The sequence below is a fragment of the Aedes albopictus genome, chromosome 1, assembly GCF_035046485.1.
Source record: "Aedes albopictus strain Foshan chromosome 1, AalbF5, whole genome shotgun sequence".
NCBI classification, from domain to species: domain Eukaryota; kingdom Metazoa; phylum Arthropoda; class Insecta; order Diptera; family Culicidae; genus Aedes; species Aedes albopictus.
The window spans coordinates 186,006,491-186,028,353 of record NC_085136.1 but is presented as its reverse complement, the minus strand read 5'-3'; the positions used below and the strand labels follow the sequence as shown (position 1 = coordinate 186,028,353).

General features: G+C 39.1%; 1 protein-coding gene across 8 annotated transcripts in view; it reads left to right on the top strand.

The window, feature by feature from the left end:
* LOC109419703 (cell growth regulator with RING finger domain protein 1) overlaps window positions 1-21,863 on the top strand; it is a 170,339-nt gene that overhangs the window by 102,988 nt on the left and 45,488 nt on the right. For all 8 annotated transcript variants that reach the window (XR_009996322.1, XM_062845991.1, XM_062845989.1 and 5 more), the window contains one exon: window positions 14,739-14,982. Coding sequence is in view for 7 of the 8 variants with exons in the window: in XM_062845991.1 (XP_062701975.1) it covers window positions 14,739-14,982 (244 nt within the window). In the remaining variant the exon portion in view is untranslated. The remainder of the gene's footprint in view (window positions 1-14,738; window positions 14,983-21,863) is intronic.

The window sequence follows — 21,863 nt, the reverse complement described above, 5'->3', positions numbered from 1 at the left end:
ACTGCTTTGAAGAGAATCGTTTGGTGAGTAGATCCTTTTGCTGACAACCCCAGAGGACGACGTGGGACCTCGGCCCGGCGTATCAAGGTCAGATATTTCTCCTTTTTTTTGTGCACGAATAACTTTTCTCTAGAGAAAACTTAGCTTACCTAAAATTATAAGCATAAAATTAGTTTTGACGTGACGTCACAAGTCAATTTAAAAGGCGCCAGAAACTCATTAACAGAATCTTGTGAAACTCAAGAAAAGGTTGATGTAATTTGATTTGGATTGCGTGAATAAATGAGTTTTGAAAATTACTTCTAATTTAGTGGAATTCCACCTTTTTCTTCGCGCGCTATAGCTTGTGACGTTGAACGAATTGGTTGTATTTTAGCCGAGACACATGCTCTCCTCGACTGTGTGGGAGGCGTATTGAGTTGGTAAGTTTGGGACATGATTGAGTTGGCTTAGTTGGTTCGTTCAAATTAGTAACTTTGTCATCTGGAATAACTATAACCTGCCTTGAGTAGAGGAATCTCATGCCGGGATTAGATCACAGTCTTCGGCCCTTCTAACTTTAGAAGGTGGCGCTTAAGTCGCAGACTGCTGTAACAGATTGGAACGTTACAAATGAGAAGATTTAACGAGAATAACAATGTGTATGTGGGGAGGCATACGGTATACAAGAAGACGAGGCATGCCATTTATCTGTGTAAACTTCAATTTTTGAAGTCAACTTGGGACGTCATCCTTATCGTCCTTTTACATGGATGTAACTGATGAAGAACATTTGATCGTATTGCCTTTGCACGATTTAAATTACGTAATATGTAAAATGTTTGCCATACAATAAAGTATCTTTTTGATTGTATCTTGCTTTTAAGTTTTAGCCTGATAAATACTATGGAATTCTTTTCTATTATATGGATCTATTTACCATGAATGATGTTCAAATAGTTGATTTTGTTGTTTCAAAACATTCATTACGTATACAGTATTCAATTTGATAAAATGTTTTCGGACCTATTTGAAATTTTGATTTCATATGTCGGAACAAAAGAACGTGTGTTTTGTAGGTGCAGTGTAACAAGGTTGGTCTTAAATATCCCAAGGATTCCCAAGACATTTGCTCATGCGTATAGTTAGAGCGCAAATGCGCGTACCAGGCCAAATGGCCCCTCAGCTTTAATGTCTAGCGTGTTTGTTTTGCTTTACTGCGCGCTCGGATTCATATTCCGACATCAACTGTAAGGTCGTCTTCAGTGTCCCATACTTGATTCACTTACAGTTCCACTAACACAATCAGTTATTTTATCAAATTTTGAAAAACTGGTTCATAACATAAACATTTGTTTTACAATCAAAGCCTCACGAAATCTATTGCAAGAAACCCATATACGGCAAATTTTAATATTTTTACAGTTCTCAAACATTATTACCAAAAAAAATTGAAAACAAATCACTACCATGCAAGCATTTGGGTTGGCGAAGGGACTAAATTACATGCTGAGTGCACTCATGGAATTCAAAACATAAAAATAAACATGGCAAATAATGCCCAAACGATCATTTATTAACAGTAAAACTATCAATCTCTACTAGTTTTGATTGGAATTTATCAAGTCAATAAAAAAGTTTTACCTTCCGATTATTACAGCACAACGGTTAAACAGTATAACATGCAAGTTTGTTTAAACGAGTTGTACAAAATTTAACAGCTCGACTTCTGAATGCTTGAAACAAAGAATTCTTACCATATTGCGACATTAGCACCCATTTAGACTCGGCCAGAATTCATTATTATCACAGTCGACCATACGACTTCGCAACGGATAATGCACACAAGTTAAGTTCGCTTGAGTTCATGGCAGGGTCGTTGGTTGCATAACAATTACACGGAATTAATGTGAATTTATTACAGAAATCTAAACAATGATGAGAGACCCAATAATATTATTTTTTGCATGAATATCCATCCAAACTATTAATGTAGCTCATAATTATTAATCATTTGTAAAGTGTTACTTCAAGAGTCGTGCAATATAATGTGCATGTTGTGGTTCACAGGAAAAATGCACCTGTACGACAGACTTCCTTGGGCTGGTTATATCAATCGGATGCCGAAAGATTATTGTAGTTTATTCTTTTTCAAAGAGCGAAGGTAGGTGTTGGGCGCGTAATCGGTAACGAAAATGACACATAACTGTATGCAACTACGTATCCAGAATATAATGTGACTAAACGTTCTGAACAACTAACGGTGTTTGACTAACAACCGGGTTATTTGAAAATAAATTATTTGTTTGTCATAGATAGACGACGTAAATGTGAGTCCGTAAAAGTAATCAATAATACCTGCCTTGCTTTATATAATAACTTATTAGGAATGGATTGACTACGAGACCCTACAGATATTTCTGAGCATAGCAAAACGTCAAATTATGCTCTGAATATACCTCATTTGATAAAAAATCTTCAAACTTGATTTATTTCAATTTTTGCCGATAGAATATTTTGAAGCAAGGCTTTTCTGAAAGGTTAGACCATAAACTAAAACCCTATGGAAAAAGATTTTAGGTTCATGCAAGTTCGATAATACTTAGGTTCCTGGTATGCGTGCCTGCCCGAACACCGGTCACGCTAGTAAATGTAACGGCTTATGTTATTTGAAGTTCTTGTAAGATCTGTACTGTTCAATACAGTTCTTCATTCACTTGTTAGACAAGTTATAAGTCTGTGGTATAATGAGAAATCATTCATGGAAAACATATTTCGCTTGCAGATAACGAACGATGTCTATATTTTATGGAGTTTTTAACGATCTAGAACATCCGTGAAACTCAAAATACATGCATTTATTTGCTCGACAACACATTTAAGTATCAACAATAGTACGCCACAATACCTGGTTTGTGACTGCCTCTCTCCATCCTCGGTCACGCCCAATGCTCCACCTTATCTGCCCATCGTGCTCTCTGCGCTCCACACCTTCTTGTGCCAACCGGATCAGTAGCGAACATCAATTTTGCAAGGTTGTTATCCGGCATTCTTGCGACATTCTCTGCCCACCGTATCCTTCTGACTTTAATCACACTACTCTTGATGCTGGGTTCGCCGTAAAGTGCAGCAGGCTCGTGATTCATCCTTCTCCGCCACACACTTTTCTCTTGTACACCGCCGAAGATCGTCTCTAGCAAGCGTCGCTCAAGGACTCCGAGTGCTTGCAAGTCCTCCTCGAGCATGGTCCATGTCTCATGTCCATAGAGGACAAATGTTCTTATTAGCGTTCTGTACATGGTGCATTTGATGCGTGGATGAAACCTTAGGGTGGGGCTTATTTTGAAAAATCTCTCCATGATATGATTTCCCAAGTGGAAAGTGATGTACTGAGGGGTCGTCCATTAATTACGTAAGGGTTTATGGGGGAGGAGGGTTTTAGAAATCTTACGCGCCATACAAAAATATTTGGGCTTTCATTCAAAAAATCTTACAAAGGGGGGTGGATGTGTGGAAAAATCGTGAAAATTGCCTTACGTAATAAATGGACAGCCCCTGATCGAAATAAGTGATCTGTGCAAAAATTAGAGATTTTGGTTGATATTTAGGGAAGGCGCAAAGGGTTAAGGTGAAATTTGTGCTAGGGCAAACATTCAAAAACATTTATTTCTCAAACATAACTTCTCTAAACTTAATTGGTGATTCTAGAACCCAATTGGACCAAATTTAACCTTGAATTGGCGATATCTCTAATGTTTTTTGAGATATCCTATTTTAGTACTTTTTTGGAAGTTGAAGTTTCAGTCCTGAACACTCACGGTTGTGCAGAGGGCCGAATTGAAAGATCTCCCATCTAACGCTTGTAAGTAGATTTCGATTCCGCCCTTGCGTAGAGTGTGCAGTATATTTATTTATTTATACATATAAAGTCGGCTGGTAAAATTTTCACCCCAATGACACAAGTAATACAACTACAAAATTACAGCTAAACATTAACAAAAAACACGCTTAAAACTACGCTTATTGATCTCACGTGACACATTAAAATCGAATACAGAATAACAAGTATTGAACAGACGAGACATATCACGAATAGGCTCATGAGCGCTGTAATTGGTGCTTGCTGACGGAAGGTTGAGGAACGGATGAGTCCTCAGACTACGTCGACGAGTGTTAATATGCAGGATTCCAAGCAGATTGGGCCAGTCGATGTTACCTTGCAGGAGATCTCCAATAAAGCTGACTTTGGCCACGTTGCGTCTTGCATTAAGAGTTTCCAAATTGATAAGCTGACAGCGACTCTCGTAGCTAGGCAATAGGGTAGGTAATCAAAATTTGAACCAAACTGCGGTTTTCTGAAGCAGTGAAAATTTTAAGTGATTTTTCTCCCACCTGGAAATAATTTACTACGGCAAAATCGTATGTACACGAGAGCCACGGGTACAGCATCCGCTCGATAACTGACTGCTGTTTAACTGGACTGCTTTTAACTGGGCGCTCGATTATTGGACCAAAGTCCAGTTAAAAAGCAGTTGTCTGTCAAAAATAAACGATATTTAACCTCACATTTTGCAAATCAATAAACAAAACAAAATATAACAATTGATTGATTGATTTGTCTTTATTAGAGAGACTTTCAGCCCTTGGCTGGTTCGTCTCTAGCAAATATAACAATAGCCCTCGGCTCCGGGAGCTCAGTCCAGTTATCGGGCGGCGCTCGCTAACTGAATTGTCGTCAAAGTCCAGTTATCGAGCGTAAGCTGTATAAGCTTTCTGTTAAATGGTAAAAAGTTTGTATTCGCACCGAATTTCATTGAAATATTCGATTTTTCATCAACAATGATTTTAATCTTAATTTGAACCATCGTAATCATAATTTGAACCAATTTTAATCTTAATTTGAACTACTGGCGGCAGCAGCTCGAGCAACTCACAAAACAGCCAATTCCATGCTAAACAATTAAAAATCCCATGAATCTGCTAATTCTCATACCTATTTTTCATTAGGCAGTGGATTCTCAACTCAGAATGTTCGAAATTCTTTAGGAATTTGGAAAGCATATTTGGAATTTTTCCTCCCCCAAGAATAAACAAAGCAATCACTAGCGCAATCTACCGGCCAACACTGGAAGCTCACCCCCCGTTTACTAGTTCAAATTTAGATTACAAATGGTTCAACTTAAGATAACATTCTCCAAGTAAAAATCACTTAAATTTGATAATTTTATGACAAATAATGCGGAATATTATTCGATATTATCACGAAATACAGCTTCAGCTCGTCAGCATATGAAAGTTTCAAGCATTTGAGCATAGAGTTGACATCATTCATATACAACAGAAACAAAAACGGTGCTAGATGACTGCCTTGGGGAACGCCGGACCATACCGTGAACGGTGAAAAGACGTAGTCACCAATTTTCACAGACATACTGCGACCGGTCAAATAGGATCGAAGCCAGATGAGGAGGTTGTTGCTCATGCCTAGTTTGTCAAATTTGGCCAAAGCGATTTGGTGATTAATTTTATCAAAGGCGGCAGAATGGTCGGTATAGATGGCGTCAACTTGATGACCGCTTTGAAACGGGCGTATCAGGTAGGACGTAAAGCACGTCAGGTTGGAGGTCGTCGATCGTTTTGGAACGAATCCGTGCTGATCCTCAGATGTATAATGTGCGTAACCTTGGACACAGAGAACAGACATCCAAGTCCAGTTCCGAAACTGTGTAAGGAATTTAACGACCATTTGAAATCGGCAACACAAGTGGCAATAGCGTGGCACTGCAATCGCTTAATTTCCCATACTAATTTAATTCACCACTTGAAATGTTTCAATTCACCACTGACTGTGGCAATATGGTGTTTGGTGGCGTTAATGTTGTCATCGTGAATTGGTTTGCAACCTTACTCAAGTGAAGATTCAAATCCTTACACAAATTTCCGAATGAAATTTGTTCTAGCCTGGATGTCTGTTCTCTGTGCCTTGGACTAACTGGTTTAAAACGATCAATTCCAGCAACTTCGATGTGGCGCACAAAGAAGCAATACCTCTGTAGTTTGACACAGTTCTTTTACAGCCTTTCTTAAAAAACGGGAAAAACGTGCGACTGCTTCCAGCAATTGGGGAAAACACCGGTCTCCAGGGAAAGGTTGAAAACGGTAGTCAGCGGCACGGCAAGGGAGCTCAAACAACGTTTAATAACGAGTGAAGGGATGCCATCCGGACCACATCCGGTGGAGGACTTCAAATCTTTACCGGCGGCAATTACAGCATCGTTGGTGATAGCGAACTGCACTCCAGATGTTGAGAAGCTGAGCACATTCTGTGCCGCGTTGGCTACATCCTGCGGGTCAAGTTCCTCATTAACGAAGACGCTGCTGAATTGAGAACGGAACATGTCGACTATAGCGGTGGTAGTATCAGCTTCCTGCAATCCATCAGTCATCGTGGACGGCAAACCAGATTCTTTCCGTTGATCGTTGACGTGACGCCAAAAGCTCTTGGGCTTAGTTTTCAGCTGGCTTTGTAATCGGCTTAGATGGGCGTTATAGAGCTTATCGTTGAGGTGCTTGTATGCAGTATTCGCTTCCAGATAACATGTTCTCGTGGTGTCCATACGGAATTTACAGTGGCGCCTTAGAGCTGCTCGTTTAGCTCTTTTGAGATTTTTGAGGGCAGCATTTGACCAAGCCGGCTGGCTCCCGCTTAGAAGAAATTGGAACAAACTGGTCGATTGCATAGAGCAATACTCCGGACAGAGTCGAAGCGGCGAGATTAGCATCGGATTCACTAAGAATCTCATTCCAGTCTACGCGTTCCAGGAAATTATTCATTTCATCGAAATTGGCTCGACTGAAATCATAGGCGATACTTTCTGAGGTTTCGTGAAAGCATCTATAGGGATTCACTTTAAGGTTCAACAGCAGAGGCGGATGATGTCTACCAATTTTAACGAGCGGATCTGGTGCTTGCATAACCGAGCAATTCACCCCTAGTTCTTCGCTAACGAAGCACGGGTCGAGTGAACGATTGTTTTCATTTTTAACTCCAACCATCTGTCTGAGTCCAGCGGTGCTATAAGCGTCAAGCAGCTCACGCGATGTTTGGCCCATCGAAGACCGAGTAGTACACGGAAAGAAAAAACCCACAGAACTACACTGCCAAGCAATCGAGCTCAAGTTGAAATCTCCGAGAATGACGACATTGTCTTTAGGTTTCATTTGCGACACCACCCAATTGAGTGAATTGATATGCGTCTCAATCACACCTGCATCGTTGATTCGATCGGGAGGGATGTAAACGACGCAAACAAAAATGGTCGCACTTTCGGTTGAAATGGCAACCCATAATTGCTCAACTGATGAACCGTTCGGTGGACTTACCAAGCGAGATTTGAATCTGGAGCGCACAGCCAATAAAACACCGCCTCCAGCGATCTTGTTGCTCTTCAAGAGTGACCGGTCTTGTCGATATACAGAAAACGAATCGTCAAACAGCTGGCTAGATGATGTGCATTCGTTCAGCCAGGTCTCGGTGAAAGCGTAAGCATCGTAGCACCCGTCGCTAAGGGCCAGCTGATATTCGGCGACAGAGCTGTTAATACCACCAACATTTTGATAATACACGAGGACGTTTGAAGCGGGCTGTGCTGTATCGTCCCCGCGAGGTGCGGACCTAGGAGGTGAATATACATCAGGACGAGGATTACCGCTAGGAATAGTATACATGCCTTCGATGGCAGCTTGGAAGACCCCATCACCAGCACTAGACTCAGGGCCGGGACGACTTTGAATGCAGGAACAAGTTAATGGCGGCGGGTAATCGGTCATCATATTTTCGTACCATTAGAAATAGGAACACTTAAAAAACAAAACACTACTAAATTTATTTTTTTTTATTTTAAATGTATTTTTCAATGTATTTCGTAATTATATTACTAAGAAATAAGAAAAATATGTATATGTATAATGTACTAGTCTACGTCGGTTGACGAAATGAAATAAATAAATAAAAATAAAAAGAACAAGAAGGCGCGACTGAGCTAGGCGAATCCGGGGCTTCCATACTGCTTGATGTCGGGCGTCCCGGGCTGAGCGATGATAAGCTTGAGCAGTTGTATGAAGCACCGTTGATGAATGATGAACCACTAGACGATGACTGTTTACGAGAGGGAGTGCCCGTGGTAGAACACAGTCTGGAAACGGAATGGCGATCAGGCAGGAAGAGGGCTTGAAATTGAACATACTTGCCTGTAAAAGCAGGCTGGAGGACCTCAACTACAGACTCGACAGCAGGACCACGACGGCTGTGATGAGCGCTGGCAGCAAAAGGCAGGACTGTGTCGAACTGAGCGGAGGCCTCCATAGTGCTTTTAAGTGTGCGTCGTGGTATCCTTACTGGCAGGTGTACCTACACTTTCGCTCCCGAATTTCTGTCGCTCTAAGTTTTTGATGACGTCGACGATGGAGCTCCACGTTGGAGATTCAATTATCAGGCCACCATGCACGAATTATATACCGCAGCTATTAATAAAGACCTGCAGCCGTTGAGTTTTCTCCACTGATACACACCAAGTTTCACTGGTGTATAGCAGCACAGATTTCACGTTCGAGTTGAAAATTCAAATTTTGGTGCGACGACTAATCTGGTTGTTTTTCCATACAATACTTAAACTCGTAAAGGCAGCCCTTGTCTTCTTGAGCCGTGCACCTATGTCGACCTTGGTACCGCCATCGGCCACCATTTGGCATATTGGAAGCTCTCAATATTGTCCACTGCTTGCCCGTAAAGCTGGAGGGGTTGACCGTGTTAAAAAAACAGACACGTTTAATGCTTCCAGTGAGCTATTTGCTTATTGAAGGAAGCACGACACTAGACAACGGACTAGCATGCAACGCCCAGTGGCACAACCGAAAACTTTCCCTAACAGCTGCGCTGGGAATCGAACCCACGCCCCTCAGCACAATGCGACTAAATGCTTGGTAACCTAGCAGCACAGCCATGAATCCACACATCCAACGATTTGGTCTTGTTGACGTTGATGGTACGACCTGCGGTCGATGAGCGATTGGCAAGATCATCGAGCTTGATCTGCATATTAGAGCGCCGTTGAGCTAGGAGAGCAAGGTCATCAGCCAATTTGAAGTTATTTAGGTGCTCCATGATAAAGGGCTGCTACAACAACCCACGATTTTGCTCACGATCAATCGCACCTACCAGGATCTCATCGATTACGATGAGGAACAGTACCGGTAATAGTATAGGGAATCGCGCCACTTGGGCGGTGGCTTCTATTTTAGTCTGTTTTCCGCTATAACTCAGTCAAATTTGAACCAATTGACACAATTTTTGGAATGCGGTGAGATAGGTATAGTATCTACCCGTGTACAACATTTGAGGTCAATTGGTTCAAAATTGACTGAGTTATAGTGGAAAACAGACGAATATAGATGCCACCGCCCAAGTGGCGCGATACCCTACATCATAGCCTCACTCCAGCAACGTCTCGGATGGGATCGGACAAGACACCGTTGTGCAGTACTCTGCACGAAAATGCCCTGTACTGTGCTTCAATGAGGCCGATAATTTTCTCAGGGACACCCTTGCGCCTGAAGGCTCCTCACATGTTTTCGTGATTGAAATGGTCGAAAGCTTTTTTTCGTAATCAATGAACCAGGTGGAGGAACTCTTGGAATTCATTGATTTGCTCCAGGATGATACGGAGTGTGTCAATATTTATTTATTTATTTATTTATTTAGAGTTGCGTCTTCTCATGTTTCCGGTTATGGATCACATTGCAGAGGACTTTAAGAACGATAGAGTAAAGTGGGGCAAAAGTTCGGGTGGGGCGAGAATTTCTTTTGAAGTTTTTGTGCTCAATTCAAATTATTTCTTTCGGGTGTCAAGGTTGTTGTTCGAGGCCTTTCTGAACTCACTTCAAAAAATATGAAAATATCAATATTTCTAAAAGTTTTGTCAAAGTGTTGGTTATTGTTCAAAAAATTGTAATATGGGATGGTCCTTCCAACGCATGGAATGGAACTGTAATGAAATCGAACTCGGTATTTTATTTTGGGCGTAACTAGGTATGTTTTGAAGATGCTATAGCATGTATAACTTTTGCAAAAAAATATATATTTGAAAATCATATTTTACACATTCCACAAACACTGGATACGAACTTTTGCCCCAGTGGTGGGGAAAGAGTTCGAATAAGACACACACACATACAAAAAGATTACCCACTCCCTCTAATCGTCCGATAATTGTTCGGTTTCCCATATCCTGACTACTAACCGGTGCAGACAGGAGACCAACTTTTCTGGGCCCATCTTGATGAGTTCAGCTACTATACCAACTTTTCCAACTGCTTTGTTGGTTTTGAGCTAGTGAATGGCATCCTTAACTTCCCTGAGCGTGAGAATTAGTTCTTTCCCGTGCCTATGATCTCCACGCCATTCAGGTGCTCATCGAAGTTTTTTTTTTTAGTTTTAATTAATGTGTATTTTGATCATCGAAGTGCTGCTTCTGCCTTTCGATTTCCTCACGCCCGTCCGTCAAGAGGGCCTCGTCCTTATCCCTGCATATTTCAGCTCGCGCCACGAAGCCGTTGGCGCTGCGTTGAGCTTCTGGTAAAACTTCCGTCTATCATGAGAACGGTACAGCAGTTCTATTTATTCGGACTCTGCTTCTTCCAGGTGGCACTTTTTCACCTAAAAGAGGTGGGTTTGCTGTTTCCACTTTCTAATTATTTATTTATTTATTTATTTATTTCATGTAGTCAATCATAAGTAGATCGTTTAAATACAATTTGAGCTTAAAACTAGAATTGTTTGCATATTTTATTTCTTATTACGATTTGGTGTAAATATTTTTTTAGTTGTGATTTGGTTAGTTTCTGTTTGTAATATTTCATGTTCTGCCGGGTTCCTTGTTGAAGCACTACCGCCCGTGCTGCATTTTTCTCCTCCGAAATCGCTCTGCACTCCTCAGTTCTTGCCGAACAATTCGTTCTGTAGACTCCCGACGTTCCCGATGGTGCTTTCGGCTGCGTCGTTGATGTCTGCCTTTACTGTTCTCCCAACAGTCCTGTAGAGGGGCCACACCGAACTCGGTCTCGTCTGGCAACGCTGCCTCGAGATTCTACGCATATGCTGAGGTGACATCCGGATGCTTTAGTCGCTTAAGGATGTACCGTGGTGGTCGCCGATACCGTATATTGTTGATGACGGAATGTTTTGGGCGCAGTTTGACCATTACTAGGTAGTCGTCAAAGTCGGAGGAGGTATATGCATTAACAAAAATAACGTCGATATATCAGAACAATGTACTTTTTATTTCCAAACTACTTTTAGGGGAGACTGGGTAGTAGAGTGGGTCGTCGTTTATATGGAAAAATGGAAAATTCAATTGTATCCCATCAGATCAAAGCTTTTTTGATCCCATTTCAGGACCCAAATAAGTGTAAAAAATTTGAGCACGATCGGTTATGTCTACATTTTGCGCATCGCGTTTGAAGTTTGTATAGGGTTTTACATGGGAAAACACACTTTTTTGCATTTTTCTCATAACAAGCTCGAAATTTTCAAAAACCATGTATCCGATAAAGTGAAAACATAGCCTAGGGTGTCCTGAAAAGCTTTGTCGAAGACCGCGAAGTGATCTGATGCTTATGAAAAAAGTTTTAGCGTTGACATTGCTTGGCGAAACAATATGATTTTGTTGCTATTGTTATTCCTTTACATGTTAAAACATAAACACATGCATGCGGTTCGTTGGTTATAACTATTTTCACAAGCATCGGACCGCTTTGCGGTCTTCAACAAAGTTTTTTCAGAACATCCTAGGCTATCATTTGATAGTATCGGTTAAAAAGTTTCAGACAAACTTTTTCAACTTATAACAAAAATGCAAAAAAGTATGTTTTCCCATACAAAGTCCCATACAAATTTCAATTGCAATGCGCAAAGTGTAGACGTAACCGATCGTGCTCAAATTTTGCACAAATACTCAGGACCCGAAATGGAACCAAAAAACGGTTCCGATGACCCACACTACTGGGTAGACTTGAACCCTTTACTTAATTGACATGTAACTTCAAAGAAAACGCAAAACTTGAATCGATTTTCGCACAGATAAACATCTATTACAAGTTTATACACAACACTTTAAATAATTGTTAAAATTTTTGAAACTGCGTTTTTATGGTGGCGTGTTTTATGATGCCTTTTAAAAAAATGGGTGACACTTCATGCCCTTTTGAGCACATGGTTCATTTAAAGGGAAAATTACTTCAGAGGCTTCCTATTAAGGTGGCCCACACTTATATGAAAAAGTCTTACCTCTTTAATCAGTTGTTTTGGACTCCCAGAAGCTACGTTCAAAATTTGAGCAAAATCGGTTTAGCCTAAGGGGGCGCTCAAAACGCTCGAAGTTTGTATGGGAAAACTTGGCCAAATGTATGCAGAAATTTTAAGTTTTCGAATTTTGCCGCTAGGTGGAGCTGTAAGCGTTCAATAATCAAACCCTTTGGTATTATTGTAGGTGACTATATGCCAAACAACTTTGTCGAAGACCGCAAAGTGATCCAACGTCTGTGAAAAATGTTATACCCTAGGAAAATTATATTATACTTCCTATTCATTTTCTTTTCAAGTTTTCTTGTATTTTTAATGAATATAGTGCATTTCAACAGTTATTAACTGAGAGCTTCCTCTGCCAATGACCATTTTGCATGCGTATATCGTGTGGCAGGCACGAAGATACTCTATGCCCAAGGAAGTCAAGGAAATTTCCTTTACGAAAAGATCCTGGACCGACCGGGAATCGAACCCGTCACCCTCAGCATGGTCATGCTGAATACCCGTGCGTTTACCGCCTCGGCTATATGGGCCCTGTGTTGTGTATACTAAGCTGCATTAATTAAAATATGTTTATAACAACCTTATTTGGATGAATACGTTTGATAGTAGTTTGTTTAACCCTTTGGAGACGGAATGTTTACCTATCTGGATGCAACCTCGCTGGTCTAGAACACGTTTGTTGTGGTCGATTTTCTCGGCTGGGCACATATGACCCATCCGTCCCCAAAGGGTTAAGCTATGTGCTGTGAAGTTTTGACACGATCTGGTTCAAGTTTAACAAAGTTATTGTGATTTTTCGGAATCGCCTATAACATTTCTGATGGATTGAAAACAAATCATCAGCCGTTAAAAATAATGCAATGCACAATCGAAACCACTTGTAGCTAAAACAAAGTCTTTGGTCCAGCTGTAGTTTTGGAAAAAAATATGCTAGAAGAAAAATGTTTTTGATTCCGAGAAAACATGGGGGGAACAAGTCTCCCCAGGGATCAAGTCTCCTCAGTCTCCCCTATAGATGATATCATAGGCCTAAATTTCAAGGACTTTGGAGCGACCTTTACAGAGTTTAAGACGTAATAAAAAGTTATGTTCAAGAACATAGCAGTGAAATCCGATTTTCATACAAAATGGCTAACTTCGACGTGCTGTAACTTTGTTCTAGTATGATCGATTGAACTGTAAATTTTATAATTAACTACAAATATAATGAATTTTGTTATAGCAAAATTTAAAAAAATTTAAGCACGTAAAAAAAATGAAACGATGTATAAACTTGTTCAAAATATTAAAAGCATTTTTTGTTTTTATTTTTTTATACAGAATATTTTTTTTATAAATTTAGCCTTATGTGTTGACTTAACCCTCCTATGGCATTAGGGTCATTTTTGACCCAAACCGTACACTACGTCAGCGAGCTCCTGCCAACGTGATGCAAAAGGAAGATTAAGGTTGAACTACAGTTGATTTTGTTTACACTTCTATTATTCTGAACAATAGTGCTTAACTTTAGTCCAGGTGCTCCGAAAATTTTTAAATTTTGCTACAAGAATATTAATTGTATTTTTAATTCGCTGGAAATTTTCAGCTCAATTGCTCATGATACAACAAATGAGTGTCAAAGTTGGCCATCTTGTATGAAAATCGGCTTTCACTGCTATTTTTATGAACATAACCTCATCTTTAGACCACTGTGTGTCACTGTGATCCTTGACTGCAAGTAACCATGAACCTATGAGAAGCGGTTCGGCATGCTGCACACAAATTATGGTTATGATATTTGGCCCAGATTCACTCAAAGTGCTGGTTATTTATGATTTAAATCAAGTGCAATTACGGTTTACGCCCATGTGGAGTAGTGGTACCAGTAATAGCCACGCATGTTTAGAACTTGAAATTAAAAACTATTGAAGTATGCTGATCTCCGACACTTCATTTTTTCTAGTATTTAGATTTTTTGATGAGCCCTTCTTGGGACCTTTTATGTGCCGTATAAATACATTTCAAATCCTAAACAACGGGAATGACTCTGTCATTTCTTATTTTAGCGAAACTTACATTTGTTTTTTACTCCGATACACTTTCTCAATATTAATGGTTTGTCTTTTATGTTGTGATACGATTCCTGAGAAAGATTATTTGCCTCCTCAACTTTGATTCTTACAATTATTTTCACAATAAACAATTGAAGGGCGTAAGGTATGCAGTGGTAAAAACGCGTTTACTGCGTACTTACTTACGTTAACGTGCTCATTGAATTCTAAGCTGAGAAGTCCCTAAGTTCCAAAACTGCTGTTCCATGAATTGTTGTCCTATGTTAAATATATTTATGATAATTATTCATCCCAATACCAATCACAATTCTTTACATTGCTCTTTTCTGTTCTTTTCTTTGCAGCAACTCTACCTTGCTACTGGCGATCCCACATCCACAGATGATGGAAACCCTAGTCAAATAACCGGATCGTTGTCGCTAGCCGAACCGGTGGCATGCGCCGACAATTCCGGTCCTCTGTTGTGTAGCGATTCGATACTAAGGGATTGTCCTGGCATCGAGCAGCTATGCGTAGTGTGCCATTACTTTCCGCTATCGCGGGCGTTGCTACCTTGCCGGCACACGTGCATCTGTGCGGTTTGCTTCAGTAAGTATACTCAGCATTCTACTAATGTGCACACATGAACATTTTGTTGTTACACTGATTCCCTTGTTGATTCAAATAACTGACACAATTTAAATAACTGACACAAAACAATTTCCCAAGAAACAATAGCTTATTTGAGGCAAAGTTTCAAAATCATGATTAACCTTGCTAATACATATCGCGTTGGAAACAGCTCGCTGACGTAGTGCACAGTATGGGTCAAAAATGACCCTAATGCACAAGGAGGGTTATGAGTGGTTTCTTCATCCGTTGTACTGCAATGATATTTGTTGTGGTATACTCCATCCCAAGTGTTTCTTTGAACCATTTACTGCCAGTGCAGTAGAAATTTAGAAAATGCTCTTTAGCGATAGTGGATTTTCTCAAAACTCCGTGCGAGATCTTCCTGAGTCGCATTCTTGCGAGCAATCACATCATGTGATGCACATGTACCGTGATTTCTGGTAAAATTGACCACTTTTCGCAGTTTTTAGCGCCTTATTTTTGATTATTTTTCGATATGATTGAACTTAATTCTTTAATACAAGCACGGCTACGGTTTTCATGAATCAACGACGTTAACTTTTATTGCACATTATTTTATTGTAATACATTAAAACCACTTTTTATGCTTTTTGATTCGACGGGCTTGGTGGTCTAGTGGCTACCGCTTCTGATTCGTATGCAAAAGGTCCTGGTTCAATCCCTGGCCCGTCCCTTTCATCCTACTTTGTATCTTTCTATCCACTTTCTCTCTCTCTCTCTCTTCTCTACATATACAACTCTTGCATATTCATATGTTCGTAGCCATAGCTAGAACCAGAAACGAATTGCAAAAGTTCGTTTCCCTTCCTTTCAACTTCCACAGCATAGTGTATATAACGCCTGCAAGTTATGCAACCAAAGCGAACTGTGCCGCTTGCCCTTCATAGTAATCACCACACAATCTTATCACCTTACGAACACTATAAACATCCCCTATCCATGGATCGCATCACCGACCCAACGGTGACTCCCAGATCTCCCATCCTTTCCGTCTAACAAATACCCCAGTCCGTGCTGGTTGTGGGGATGCAGAGATGATCTCGGTCTTTAGTAGCAACAACCAGCACACTCTAACATTCCTTTCCCTTCCCAACCAGCCGGTGCCGTTATTGATCAAAAATGCATGAGTTGCTAAAATTGCACTTTGAGAATAAGTGGAGTGTCCCAGCCCTTATTCGTTTGGATCTCAGTGCAATTGGTACCAGTTCAGATCAATCACGGAGGAGCAACCATTGACATGTATAGTCAGATTTGATCGTTTTGATCGTTTATGCTTTTTGATTTGTGCTTCTTTTTTATGACCTGTATGAAAAGAGGGAGAGCTATACTCACACTTATATTTTGCATGAGAAATCGTAATAATAATGGTCACTGGCAATTCAGGGGGTCTCTGAGGTGGATATTGCGCAAGATATTGCGTGAGATTGTGGGGTTTTTGAATTTCAGAGTAGGTTTCAGGTACGTTTTCGGTGGTCTGAGCGGGTTTCGAAGGCGTTGCAGAGAGTTTCAGAGAATTTTTGACGGGTTTTGGAAGCATTTCTGGAGGTTTCAGAGGATTTTCAGCGTACTTCAGAGGCGTTACAAAGCCGTTTTCGGTGTTTTCGGGGGGCTCAGGTGCGTTTCATGACGTCCGAGGGGTATTTTTGGAAGCATTACAGAAAGTTTTAGAAGGTTTCAGTTAATTTCAGAGGCGTTGCGAAGGCATTACGGAGGCGTTTCCAAGGGTTTTAGAGGATCTCAGGTGCGTTACGTGTGATCCGAGGGAGCTTTAGGGAAATTTTGGAAGAATTTTGAGAAGGTTACGATGGTTCCAGTGGATTTCAGAAGCTTTACAAAGGCGATCACAGAAGTTTCAAGGGGTCTCCAGTGCGTTACATTGAATTCGAGTGTGTTTTTGAGAGTTAGGCAATTCCTTTTCAAACTTCAATTATTGTACCAAATGTTTCGGCAATGGCTCTGTGAACTTCTACATACAGAAATTTCTTCGGAAATTCCGTCTGCAATTTATTTTCGTTTTTTTTACAATTCGTTTGGTAAATCCTATGGTTATTAATTTGGGAATTTCTTCAACATTCTTCTGGAAACATCTTTGCCAATCCCTACTGGAATTGATTGGGTATTTCATTAAGCATTTCCTTTGGAAATTAATTCGGCGCATTTCCTATAATCTACCCTGTGAAAATGTTTCACGGAATTTCTTTGCTGGAATTTTTTCGACTAATCCTTTGGAAATCCTTTCAGCAACTTTAATTCGAGTGTAGAATTATCATAAGTTAAAATACACATTATTAAAAAAAAAAACTTTAATTCGATTTGGTCCAAAACTTCCTGTAAGTTTTTTTTTTTTTTTTGGTTTTCTTTGGTATTTTTTACTATTTCGGCAATTTCTTTGGAATTTTGATCGGTAACTCGTTTGGAAAATTCTCATAAGTAATAATGGCGGCAGGAAAAAATGTGAAAAGTTCAAGGCACTATTACACGCTAAATATGGGATATATATGACTATTTTTTCATGACAGTGTATCAGTCATTGTCTATATTCTAGCACTGCAAAAAAAATGAACATATTTGATGTTTAACATGTGATCATGTAAGCCTAATAAGCGGGTATCAATAAACTGCGCGCCCAATGGTCATTAAACAAAATGATTATAACAGTAAAAAAATTAGCTTCAATTCCATGAACAACCAGACCACACTGATCCAGAGCCATGTAGTTTCACATACTAGATATAATAAGTACATATATTTGATGATATTGTAGAGAAAATTAAAAAAATTGTTTTATCAGATACGAAATTTAGCGACCTGTATACTTTTCTGCGGTTTGAAAATTCTGATTGTCTTCAGCTTCAGGAGCAGCCCTGTAAAGGTTAGTGACCGAAATGGGAAAATTTTTAATTAACTTTTCAGAAAACTAGCCTATTAGAGATCATGGAACGTTGAAACATAGATTGGTTAACGTCAAATGAACGAAAATGAGGTTTGAAGTTGAAAAACACTTTCGCATTTTTTCCTGCCGCATACTGTGCAGTCTCTGGCTGAAGACGGTGCGTGCAATTGCTATGTAAGTATCAATTTCTTTGGGAGTTTCATCGACAATCCCTTTGGAAATTTAACTGCCAGTTTTGTAATTCTTTCAATAGCTCCTTGAGAAATTCATTCGCAAGGTACTTTGAAAATTAGTCAATTCGTTCATATATTTCTCAAGCAATTAAAAAAAAAATCTTCGGTGAATCCTGAGGAAGCTCCTTTGATAATGCCTTACAGAATCCCGTCTGTTATTATTTTGGAAGTTCTGTTCTCTTACGAATAGACTGAAAAATAAATGGAACGGCCGGAGAAAATCTCAAAGGAATTGCCTAAAAAATTTTCAAAAATTAAGGGATTGCCAGAAAAGTTCCAAAAAAATACGTTTGAATACCCGGTTAGAGGTCAAGTACTGATAATCAAAACGTGATATTGGTTTGTTTGAAAGAAGTGGTAAACGTACTGAAAATAATATGAAACATTTGTTCATAAACCATCTGGCTAATAGCAAATGTTCCCGGAGCCACTGTTTACCATATCAATACAATCTTGACGAAAGCATCCAAATAAGACATTGGTCATTTGACTTGGTAAAAAATTCATCGTTCTATAAGCGTTTGAATTGATGCACTCTGAGAAAATTTCAAGTTATTTTTAACTTTTTCAAAGAGAAAAAAGTAACCAATCCCAAACATTTTGACCACCCCCATTTTCATTTATTTAATTATTTCGTCAATCATAACGTAGACTACATATATACTTAAGGCTGTATCTATATCCTATTGTTTCTTAAAGAGTTGAAATATTTCCTCAAATTTGTTCGGGATATGGTCAAATCAATTGATACACAGTGCTGATTATAAAGAGACATCATTCGATACAAAGGACTAAATTTGGCATAATCTCTTCGATGATGGTTTAAAGCAAATAGATTTCTATTTCTTAATTGTCTAGTTGGAGCATAAAAATTTATACACAATAGTAGATTTGCCGAGTCAATGCGTTGCGACACAATATCATTTACAAATGAGACCATAGCAAATTCTCGGCGTTCCTTCAAAGTCTGGATATCTATAAGCAAGCATCGAGCCTTATATGAAGGCAACGGTCCAGCCTAGATTGCGTAAAGCATATAAGAGAAACTGCTTTTGTATTGATTCAATTCGTTCTTCTACAGTATTCTAAAACCGATCTAACATAAGCTATATACAATGTTTTAATCGTATAAGGGTCCTTGAAATTGTATCCGAAACGCTTTATAAAACCCAGCATATTGGTTGCTTTATGGATTATGGCATTATAATGGTCAGTGAATGCTAACTTAGAATCAAGAATAACTCCTAAATCTCTAATTCTGTCACACTTTACAACTACTTGATTTCCTAGAGATACATTTATAGGCGGTATGCTATGTTTCCTACTGAACGTAATCAAATTACATATTTTGACGTTCAACTGCAGTAGACTTTTATTACACCATTGATCGAAAATACATATTTCCCTTAGATACGTGTCCACGTCTTTTTCGTTTGTGATTTCCATAAAAAGTTTCATATCGTCAGCGTATATTAAAACTTTTAGATGCTTAAGAATGTAAGAGATATCGTTAACATATAATATAAAAAGTAAAGGACCTAAATGTGATCCCTGGGGAACTCCTGATGATACAATGATAGGGTGTGATTTTTTCCCCTCAAATTTTACTATCTGTTTTCGGTTGGTTAAATACGATCCGATCCATTTCAAAAGTCTCAATTCAATTCCCAATCTATCATGCTTGGAAATCAGCATAGGAATGTCAAGTTTGTCGAATGCCTTACTGAAGTCAGTATATACTTATATAAAGTGATTCGACGTAGTTACCTTTGTCCATTGCGGCTAAGGTGTAATTTACAATTCTAATAAATTAGTAGTAGTTGAGCGGCCTTTGATAAAACCATGTTGTGCATTTGTTATTCTATGTTTTATTTGATTAAAAACACTTTTGTTTATAATAGATTCAAAAAGTTTAAAATGCATGAAATAATCGCAATTCCACGATAATTACGAACATCAGATTTTTTCCCAGATTTATAGATGGGTATAAGAAATGATTTTTTCCATTCATTCGGAAACATTCCAGTTTCAAGTGATTTGTTATAAAGCCAAAATAATGGCGTTGCAAATTCAGTTGCTAGGTTTTTCAAAAATCTCGGTGGAATCCCATCTGGTCCTGATCCTTTGTTGGCATCTAAATCTTTCAGACCTGTCATTATGTCCCGTAACAAAATTTGGTTGACACCAATATCGCTGGTCAAATCAGGAAAATGTGTGAAATATTCAAAATCACGATCTGCATCCGAAAATTTACTATAAGTTTCCTGGAAAAAGGTTGCGAAAAGGTTGCATATTTGCTCGGAATTTTCACCTACTTTGCCATCCAATGACATTTTTGATGGAAAAATACTCGAGTTCAACCTAGTTTTTGCATAATTGAAGAATCTCTTGGGGCACGATTTTACTTCATTCTCTGTTTTCCTGTTATTCTCTTCAAGTGCAGCCGATACAGCTAAATTAAGATGATCACATGCACTCAAATACTTTTCTAAATTTTCTTGATTTTTGTTTTGTCTGTAAGCTTTGTGAAATTTTTGTTTTCGATTTTTTAAATTGATAATTTGCTTGTTGAACCAGACTGGATTTTTAGAACTATTATTTCGACGCTTCCTTATGAGTGGAACCTCAGAATGAATTATTTCCATCAAAATGTTATAAAAGACCTCTACGGCACAGTCTACTTCGCAATGTTTGAAAGCAGATTGCCAGTTTGTATTATTTAGTTTAATTCTAATGTTGTCATAATCGGCATCATTGTAGTCATAGACATCCTCATATTCCCAAATATTATGATTATGGTTGTTGTGACGAGTTTTTGTGAAACTGGCAACAGTGATCGATAGAGGGAATCAGTTGAGTGAAGAGTTTAGAGTGAAAAGATCGAGAGGACGTTTCCTTAGGAGAGCGTGAATCAGGCACCAAACTGTAAATATTTTATTATTTGTAAATATCTTTAATCTTAATAAGTGAATTTCAGCATTGAAGCTGCTATGAAGAATAAAGCTGCTCTCAATATTTGTGTGTACGCGCTAAAGGCAAAACGTTCGAACAAACTTCAATGAGTTTGGTGTTGATTTCACACTAACTAAAGGGACAACCGCCCAACCATCACAACTGTCTAATCACTTCTGATTTATATAGCCCTAAACAGTGTTGCCAGTTTTACGCTAAATCACCACCACAACAATGGTTATTATGAACAAATATGGAAAACTCGATGGCAGTGTGAAAAGCTTCGTTTTTCCATAGGGGCGAAGGAGATTCATCCACACAAAAGTCATCAAATATGTTTGTTGATAAGAAGTCCAAATAACGATTCTGTTGGTTTTTTACGTGGTTAATTTGGTTTAAACCTAGACAGGCAGCTTTATCAAATATGAATTGTAATGTTTCATTCTCACCTACGACTGGTAGGAGAATACATTCATTTTCTGAATCACAAATAAAAGGGGCCGGGTCACAACGTCCGAGGCCATACAGTCCCGGACATTAAGTCGCGTTTTTTTGCGAAATAGCGTCCAAAAGTTTGGATGCGTCATAATATCCTATGTGCCTTCTTTCCTTGGACTTTATGGCGTATCTGCAAGTTTGGACGTTATGCCCCGGAAAAATGCGCCATAAAGTCCTGGGACTTTATGGCCTCGGACGTTATGATACTGCGCCCAAATAAAATCTGCATCACGCTGGTTAAAATCCCCATAAACGTGTAC